This window comes from Myotis lucifugus, unplaced genomic scaffold, assembly GCF_000147115.1.
Source record: "Myotis lucifugus unplaced genomic scaffold, Myoluc2.0 scaffold_12, whole genome shotgun sequence".
NCBI lineage: Eukaryota > Metazoa > Chordata > Mammalia > Chiroptera > Vespertilionidae > Myotis > Myotis lucifugus.
Genome location: NW_005871060.1, coordinates 914,269 through 924,568, shown reverse-complemented (window position 1 = coordinate 924,568; position 10,300 = coordinate 914,269). Strand labels below are relative to the sequence as shown.

Here is a 10,300-nt window from a genome sequence, read left to right as displayed (position 1 = left end):
ATATCCAAATGACACTTCAATGATTGAAATAAAGTCAGCCACCTCAGTCCATTTTTAAAAGTGTTCTGTCATCTGTGAAGGATTTCCTAATTTGTTCCCTCAGATTTGCCCTTTCCCTAATTTATCCTAACTCTTTGTTTTGCCTGACTCAGTAATTAATCATATTTTGACTTCTTTCAAAAATAAGACATCTATACAATTAACTCTCATGCAAGACAAAATAACTACTGTTTGGGCAGAAACTAAATACTCTGTGCATGTCAAGCCCTCCATATTGTCAATATTCAACAAATACATGTCAAAAACAAATTGAATCCAGAGAAGTGCTGAGGTCACTGGCTGTGTGCTAGAATGATCTCTGCTCAGGACCTTGTGATTCAAATGCTGAAGAAAACAATAAAAGGAAATAGACTAATATTTTTTATTTTTTAATAAAATAACTACGGAACAGAGAGATTAAATAAATAACTGACCCAAGATCACACATCTGGTACTGGCACAGGAGAGGCCCAGCCCAGCACTTCGAATTAGGGTGATATCTGATTAAATCTGCTAATGGCATCCATATGCCTTTTTAGATTAATTTTCGTCCTTTTATAAAAATAAAGGCTACAGGTAAGAAAACAGAAGCAAAAGGAAAAGAGAGAAAACTCATGTTTTAAAACCTACATTGACAAGAATGGCTGTCATCGAGATAGTGCCCTGGGAAGCAGGTGGTGCTGCAGGTGCCAAGGTGGGACAGAACGTGGCCAGTGTCACATGAGGAGCAGGAGAAGGGTCCTCTGCCCTGGCAGGTTCTACAGGAGGAGTGACATTCTGCAGAGACACAAAGAGAACCTATGAAGCCAAACTCCTTTCCAAAGTAGTATCCCAAGAACTGTTCATAAAAGCCCAATGCTGGGGTGGGTGTGGGAAGGAGGGGGTCAATGGGGGGGAAGGGGGACATCTGTAATACCTTCAACAATAAGGATAAATTTTTGGAAGGGGGACATCTGTAATACCTTCAACAATAAGGATAAATTTTTTAAAAAGCCCCAATGCTGAGAACATTAGCTGGTCTGATTTATTATCACTGTGCTCCCTCTGCTCCCCTCCCTACCCCTGCCCTCCCCTCCTATTCTCTCTCTCTCTCTCTCTCTTTCTCTCTCTCTCTTTCTCTCTCCTATCTCTCTCTTTCCTCCACCCCAAGTCTCCTCAGCTATTACCCGAAAGAGAAGCTCAACAGGGCCACCAGCTCCTGTGTCCAGCACTTACTTACTTTTACAAGCTCCTTCCTCCGCGTAATATCCAGAAGGGCAGTCGGGAACACAGTGGTCCCCCAGCAACAGGAACTGGGTGTTCTGGCACCTCAGGCAGATGCTCCCGGGGTTGTGGAGATCAGCTGCACATTGCTGGCACAGAGGATGGCAGTCTGGAGAGGGCAAGGGAGCACAGAGAAAGCAGATGATGGAAGCACCAAGACTCATCACTACACCAAAAGGGCAGATGGAACTGCAATTACCACCGTTGCAGCACAGACAGCTTGAGTGCCCCAAAGGCAGTATCTGGCAGTAGAGCAGACGTGAGGGATCTGCACAAATTGTGTGTTTGAGGTTTTTAGCAAATGGCCAGGCCCAGCACATCAATTGAGTTTTCATCCCTTTCCAATTGAACGACCTTCAAGTTCTAGGGCAGCTTGTGATAGAGATACTTGCAAGGGGTATACAGCGAACTGTCAGACTCACAGAAACAGTATCATCGATACTATCACCATTTCCCCATGAGCTCCGAGAACTCGAGGACAGCATGCGCCCCCTTCCCCGTGCTTCTGAGCTGTGCTCACTGCCCTCCCAGATTCGGCCTTCCAGAGGCAGTACACCAGTCTCAGGCATTGGTACGGGGGGATTGGAGTTAGTAAATCATTGGGTTCAGATAGTGGAAAACTTTAATTTTTAACTAAAGGAAAATTTATGACAAAGAGGTATGAGTTGAAAATTCATTTTCATGACACGAAACATAGCTCGCAGAAGCTCTGTTGTACCAGTTATGATTGAAGCTATAAGACAAATTATCTGGTATGGCGAGTGCTGCCTCTTGTTCTCGCCCATATAATAGACATCCTTTAATTAAAGAACTTGATTGTGTTCATCTCCCACTTAGGTGAAAACATCTGTCCTGATAATTACCCTTTAAGTCCCATTGACCATCCTCCATTCCAAAGGTGGAAGAAAATACACAAATCCATAATTACCCACCAACATAAACAAGGAGTAAAAGCCCGAGGAAAAAGAAGAGAGAGCTCTGGCTATAAGGCCTTTCCATCTTCCCCTTTGGATTCAAAGCACTGTTTGTACTTGCTAATGTCTCACTCAGGGACCAGATAGTCTTGTTTCATCTCAAAGTCTTACAGATATAGACTGGGATATCTACTGATGTTTAGACTAAAAACAATTCTGTCATTGAAACAGATTGCTGACCCCTGAACTCTGCTAAAACAGGTCTTTCTCTCTATACCTTCAATCATACATTTTCTTAACTGCTGATCATCCGAGATGTGTTCCCTGTGCAAGAAGCAGATTTGAGTCCCATACCCAGCACCCACTCACCTGCATGAGAAACCATGCTAGGACTTTTACAGTGACTCCAGCAGTTGAAGCAAAAGTCCTCAAAAATGCTGACCCTCCTGAAGCAGGCAAACTAACAGCCCCTGACCTTTCTCTGAACTTTGGGAGTTTCAAGTTACAGGCAGCCTTTGCTAGTATTAGGAACAATTCTGAATATCCTAAGAGCCAAATTAAGCCTCATGACAGCCCTTCAGAGATTCATAAAGGAGATTATGACTGTATGGAGAGAAATATGATAAGGAGGCAATTTTCCTTGATTTAATGTATGGTTTCCACACAATGCCAAACTTTTTAAAATCTTTATTCCTGTGCCCTACTCACAGTGCCAGGAGCACAACCCTACATGTACAAAGGGGAGACTCAGAAAAGCTTTAAAAGTTGCTGGAGCAAATGGAGGAGGCTGTGCTTTGTGATTACCTAAATGCGTGGATACATGTTCGGATCGGGCACATTACTGACTCAAGGCGCGATTAGTTGAAAGGTCATGGCCTCTTCCTCTTTAAAGCAAGTACTTGCAGGGAGTTGTGGGCTCAGGCATGCATCAACAAGGTCTGCAGGTGTGCAGAGACCTAAACACTAGTTGCAACTAACTGCAGCTTTCTCTAGTGTGCAATTAGAGAAACGAAAGAGTAATCACCCAGGGGATGCTTTGAAGAGAAAGTAAGCAGGTCTCGGGAGTATTCTGTGGGTACAATAAATAAATATTTATGGATTCGTCTTATCTTAAGGATCTCTAGAAGCTGTTAAAAAAAAAGGAGCATAATGTATAGTATTATTTCTAAAGGAAGATAGAGCTGAGTTATGGACGCTCCTTCACACCTCATGGCAGCTGCTTTTAAACCTTTATTGCTCTTCTCTAGTCACCACCCCCACCTGCCCACCTCCTCCCTTCCCAGGTTATTTCATCTTCTACTTCTTTCAGCCCTTCAAGCATGAGCACCTTCAGTTCCTCCCTGTCAACCTCAGCACATCTGTATTTACCCATTTTTATTTCAATCCTTCTCTCACAGAATGAAATGGCTAATTCTTCCACCTACATTCTTTTTTGTTGTTGTTATTAATCCTCACCGAGGATATTTTTTCATTGATTTTTAGAGAAAGTAGAAGGAAGGGGAAGAGACACAGAGAGAGAAATATCAATGTGAGAGCAATACATCGATGGGTTGCCTCCTGCACAAGCCCCAGATGGGGCTATGGATCGAGGCTGCGACCGAGGTGCACGCCCTTGACTGGAATCAAACCCGGAACCCTTCAGTCCTTGGGCCGATGCCGTTGAGTCAAACTGGCTAGGCTTGACCAATTTTCAACATTATTTGAAATTCAGCATTATTGCATACTTTCCCTCATCTCTATTTACTTTCCTTGACCTCACCTTCCAAATCTCAGGCCTCTGCTGCTCTCCATGGTTTCATGTTAAGTTTTAAGACATATCACTTGCATGATGGAATGAGTACCCAGAGGCAAAGAGAAACCAATAACTGACAACTGAAAATATAAAACTATCAACTGCAGGCTGCCCAAAGCATCACATTAATCCAAGTTGGGTTATAGTTTTACCTCACACACGTAATTACCTGAGTCTGGAAAGTTGAACTCTCTAACTGTTTTGGTTTGCTACCTGTATTCATTCATTGTTCATTCATCCACAATTTAAAAAGTCTTCTAAACACCCAATCTCATGAATCGATTCATTCCAAAACAACAACGTGAGTGGGTCCCCTGGTAATACACTCATGCAAACCTCCATCGTATACAAGTCCCCAACTGAAGATCACTTAAATAAAAATGCCCTGAAGTCGATCTGAAAGTTGACTGACTTTTATTAAACCAACCAGAAAAAAAAGTAAATTCCTAAAACCCAAGAAACACCTTTGTCTTAAGAAGCTTGACATCAAAATCACTTTGTAGGGGAGAGTATCTTGGGAAAGCTCAAAATGAGTGATGATGTGCAGGGAAAAAAGCCAAAAATCAGAGCAACCAGGGCTTGAGGATTAATACCAGTGTTCTGACTTGTAATCAGAGAAGTATAGTTCCCGAGGGCAGCCTACAGAATGCAGGCACGGCAGGCTGAAGTGGCCAGTCCCACCGGGCACCACCAGCAGCAAGCTTCAGGCGCAAGCCCAGGGCACCACTGTGACCTTCTTCCCAGGACAGGGGCTGAGTGGGACTCGAATGGGGATCTTGAGGTTTTATTTTTCTGACTACAGAGTGAACTATGATTGTAAATATTAAGACCATTTTTACAGAGTTTAGATAAGCATAAAAATCACCCTATATAGGCCTTTCAGGTGAAATACTAACATTGACATTTTTCTTAGTTTTCTATACAATTATATATATATACATTTGTAATAAATTAGGTGATATTAAACATTGTCATGTAATATCTTTATTTTTACTCAATACCATCAGCATTCCACGTGTCATTAGACACTCTTTGTATATATAATTTTTAGAGGCTCCATGATATTCAGTAAAACAATGATAACACCTTTGAATGTTTTAAATTACAGGTGACCCTTGAACAATACAGGGGGTTAAGGGTACCAACCCCGTGTGCAGTAAAAAATTTGTATATAATTATGACTTCCCTAAAACGTAATTACAGTCATCCCTTGGTATCTGTGGAGGATTGTGTCCAGGACCTCCTGTGGATACTAAAATCTGAGGATGCTCAGTCCCTTATATAAAATAGTGTAGAACAATGTATACAGTTGGCCCTCTATATTGTTAGATTCTTAACCATGGATCAAAAATACTATTTTCCCCTGGCCATTGTGGCTCAGTGGATTGAGCATCATTCCATGCACCAAGAGGCCACCAGTTGGATTCCCAGTCAGGGCACATGCCCAGGTTTTGGGCTTGATCCCCAGTAGCAGGTATGCAAGAGGCAGCCTATACCTGGGGCTGTCTTCTTCCCGCGCCCACACGGAGAAGGAGACTTGGACCGGTTCATGCAATCTAAGAGGCACTTTCGGGATTGAAGAAATAATGAAAGACAGACATAAAATAGATTAAAAGCTTGGGCTGGGTGTGGTGCCTGCCCTCTGGAGGGACAGAGCACGCAGAGAGAGAGCTCCAGCTCCAAAAGCTGCTTTATTATATACTTGAGTTAAAGGAAGTTACATCACATCTGGGTGGGCCTTTGACATCATGAGATCCATCCCCTTAACACTGGGCGGGAGAGTCAAACTGGGTGGCGTCCAATCTTTTGACTAGTCCCACCCCCAGGGAGTGGCTCTGCCGGCTCCCTGAGTCCAACTGATGTAAATTAAGCCAAAGTGTATTCTAACAGCCCTTAGCAGCAGCCCATTGATATTTCTCTCTCACATTGATGTTTCTATCTCTCTTTCCCTTTCCCTTCCTCTCTCTGTAAAAAAAATCAATAAAAACATATTTAAAAAATATTATTTTCGATATGCGGTGGTTGAATCTGTAAAACCCAGAGACATAGAGGATTGATTGTGTATTTACTGAAAAAAATATCCATGTATAAGTGGACTTAGATTGTTCTAAAATCATGTTGTTCAAGGGTCAACTGTATTTCCTAAAAGACAATGTCAAAAGAGTACAATTCATATTATTATTATAGTGGACATTTATTGAGCTCTGAATGTATATCAAGCACTATGCTAATTATTATAAGTACATAATCACATTAGGAAGATGAAGTAGGCATTGTTATTATCCCTATTTGAAAGACAAAAGAAACTGAGACTTAGAAGTTAAGTCTTTTGCTTGCACACACCATATCCACACTGACTCCAGAGCATACACTTTTAACTACTAAAGACATGAAAAAATGCAAAATACTTAATAAGTATTAAAATTTTCTTCGAGAAAGCTTGTATCAATTTACATCTCAAAGAGCCATTCATGAGACTGTTTCATTATAACTTTGCCTGCACTGAGATTTTAAAAAGAGTAAAACAATCTTGGCTAATTTGGCTGGTGAAAACTGGTATTACATCATGAGACTAAACACTTTAAAAATATTTTCTTTCAAACAAAAATATTTAACATCTAGTGTACTCATAGAGCTTTCAGTATGGTGGAGAAAAGTGACCCTGGATGTATAAAATATGTAAAACCAAACAACAATCTGAAATATCAACAGTGAGCTCTCTCCTCATCCACTGTAACCATCCCCCATTGGGCCAGGAAGAAAGGTATCAGAATCAGGCCTATGAAGATACCAAATTCAAAGAGCCCAGTACAGGTGAAAGAAGGAAAATCAGACCTGAATGTGCACTGGAGCTATCAGACCCAGTCCTCTCCCCACCAACATAACCCCTACACTCTCCACCTTTGTTCCCCAGCCTAGAAAAACCCTTCACTCTGGAGAGGAAGAAGAAGCAGAGAGACCATTTGCTTTGCCCCTGCCCTACCCCCTTGCAGAATAGGTTGGTGGCAGCCCAGTGGAATATCTAAGAATCCAAGAGTAGAGTGGACTTGGGCTGTGCTTCTTGCCTTAAAGAGGACTGTCTCCAAATGGAGTCCTGTGTCACAGGGCAATGGAGACGGTGGCACAGCAGGACGAGCAAGAAGGGAGTGTATGGCAGACACTGAGACACAGGACTGCCAGGAGTCTGTTACTAACGCTCCATAAAATGCTAACGGGGCAATGAAAACCTATAAGGGGTATCACTCAGTCCAGAAGGCAGTGAAGGCTTGCTAGAGGAGGCCGAGACAGGAACACTGTGTGCGGCTCAGCCGCAGAAGCCATACAGGATCTGGGTGGGTCAGTTTTGAAATAGTCTGTAAGTCATGAAAAAGGGTATAGATTTTATTCTATAGGCCACTGGGGGTCAGTTTATGAGTATGTTTGTCTATTTACTGAGCTATGTGCTTTTAATACAGATGTGAATGGGAAATTATTGTATGAAAGGTAATTAGTGATGGGAGAAGACATTAGAACTACTGCAGAAACCAACAATCCAAGGAAACATCCAGCAGCTCTCAATATGAAACCTCTCCTGTTCTCTCCCCTCCTCCCCTCCATTACAAATATAGAAGGCCCTCCTCTGTCAATAACATCCCACAGCTGAATTGCTCGCCAGGGGCTTATGCTAGATTAGGTATATTAAGAATATTAATTATGATGTGTCTTGGTGTGGTCCTCTTTGGATTCCTTTTGTTTGGGGTTCTCTGCGCTTCCTGGACTTGTAAGTCTATTTCTTTCATCAGGTAGGGGAAGTTTTCTGTCATTATTTCTTCAAATAGGTTTTCAATATCTTGCTCTCTCTCTCTACACCAAGACACATCATAATTAAAATGCCAAGGGCAAAAGACAAAGAGAGAATCTTAAAGCAGCAAGAGAAAAACAGTTAGTTACCTACAAGGGAGTACCTATAAGATTGTCAGCTGATTTCTCAATAGAAACTATGCAGACCAGAAGGGAGTGGCAAGAAATATTCAAAGTGATGAATAGCAAGAACCTACAACCAAGATTACTTTACCCAGCAAAGCTATCATTCAGAATTGAAGGTCAGATAAAGAGCTTCACAGATAAGAAAAAGCTAAAGGAGTTCATCGCCACCAAACCAGTATTATATGAAATGCTGAAAGGTATCCTTTAAGAAGAGGAAGAAGAAGAAAAAGGTAAAGATACAAATTATGAACAACAAATACACATCTTTCAACAAGTGAATCTAAAAATCAAGTGAATAAATAATCTGATGAACAGAATAAACTGGTGATTATAACAGAATCAGGGGCATAGAAAGGGAGTGGACTGACAATTCTCGGGGGGAAAGGGATGTGGGGGGTGCGAGAAGAGACTGGAAAAAAATCGTACACCTAGGATGAGGACGTTGGGGGGGTGGTAAGGGCAGAGGGTGGGGTGGGAACCGGGTGGAGGGGAGTTATGGGGGGGGGGGAGAGGAACAACTGTAATAATCTGAACAATAAAGATTTAATTTAAAAAAAGAATATTAAGAATATTAGAACATAGGTACATGAAAGCTATCATGACCAGGCATGGAAATCTGGGGTGTCCCTTAGGAAAAAAAAATAACATAAACATACCACTGGTTTGTCTCCCAGATAATAACTGAGGAAGATATTTTCACAAATTGCCAGTTTCTAAAACACCTTTAAAACTGAAAACAGAGTAGAATTTGGCCACATCAGTTGTACCTAGAAGGTGGCCCCTACCTATTTGTTGAATGAAAGAAAAAAATTATTGGAGTAATAGCACTAGGAACTTGGAATTTGGAGGCCCTTGAGAAAGTTTGATATGCATTGCACCACCTGGTTTGCAAAAGCTACTTCAGGCTAAGAGGGAACGGCGCTACTCGGCTGTGCATGTGACAACATACAACTGCCTTGTCAGTCCAATGGAGATAACAAAGAGAAATATCTCCATGGTTGGTCAAATGCATTAATTATATAATCTTAACATAATTAAGAGGTGGTAGGAGCCATCTCCAGGCACTGCAGGAGGTGATGCTGTGTCCTGGGGAACTGCTAAGGCACCAGTCGCTTCAGGCCCAGTAAAATCTGTGGGCACATTTTCTAAAAACTAAGCTGATTTAGAGGCAAGTCTTGAATTCTTCTTGGTAGGCTTTGACCATCTGACAAATTCTAATTCATATTCTTGCTGGACCCACACTGGAGGAGCACAGCTGTCAGAAAGTGTGTCCTGCAATTGGCAGTATCCCTGGAGAGGCCAACAAACCACAGAGTGAATTTCTCCAGAATCACCTTCCATGCCCATTCCTCCCCACAGGTGATATTTGGAACAATTTCACAGGATACATGAGAGGAAGTGTATACTGTCACTGCTTAATCTGTACCAGGACCGCGGTTACTAAAATAGGGGAGCTGAGTGGCCAACCCGCCAACCCAGCAGCCTCTGCAAGATTAACATCCCATCCTAAAAGCCCCATCTGTGCAGTAAGGCATTTGCCTCTCACCGCCACTGCCCACCCCCAGCCCCCGTCTATAACCAAAAGAGGAGGCTAACCTCAAATGTGTCTAAATGGGGAGTGGATATCCATTAAATGCCTAAAAACAGTGCCATTCCGGAGGCTGTCGCTCCCATTGCTACTCAGTAAGTAAATCCTTATTTGTCACTATTTCAATTACAGTGAAAAGTCTTTAAATATAAAACTCATTAAGGGTGACAAGGGAAGACAAGAGGCCCAGGATGCAGTTATTGATGGCCCGTTTCAGCTTCCTGGTGTAACATAAGCATGTGGTGGGAATGGGGGAGGGCAGATGGAATTCCAGTTGGTTATCTATGTGCCGGTTCGCTAACAAACCCAGGGAATTAGCACGTTAAACAAACAAATTAATGAACACATTACAAGGAAGCCTGGAAATGGAGTATTAGCTTGAGCTGAAATGAATACATTTCTTGTTTTTGAGCAAGCAAGGGATTCTATTCATTTTCTAAATATGCACAGCATGCAGATGTGCTAAAAATTGAAATAGCTAAAAAATTAATATTTTGACTCGGCAGCTGCAAAATCCTGTAATATGCCACCCTGCAGCTGTGAGGAAATGACATGTGGTCATCGCTGTGTGGTTCTTTCTTCAAATCACAAAGGCTCTGCTTCGAGGATCACTGAGGATTACCCACAATCATGATGGATGGAAGCACACGGCAGTGAAATGACTTATTTCACATCTTTGGAGCAAAGTCAAAAAAGCTTGAAGATATTAAAGTAAATGTGTACTGTCGAAGCAATGGC

At 42.1% G+C, this 10,300-nt stretch overlaps 1 protein-coding gene across 1 annotated transcript in view; it reads right to left on the bottom strand.

Moving 5' to 3' along the window:
* The window catches only part of FRAS1 (Fraser extracellular matrix complex subunit 1), a 268,392-nt gene that overhangs the window by 162,503 nt on the left and 95,589 nt on the right, over positions 1-10,300 (bottom strand). The window contains 2 exon segments of the mRNA XM_023750302.1: positions 670-816; positions 1,259-1,411. Of these exon segments, the coding sequence (XP_023606070.1) occupies positions 670-816; positions 1,259-1,411 (300 nt within the window).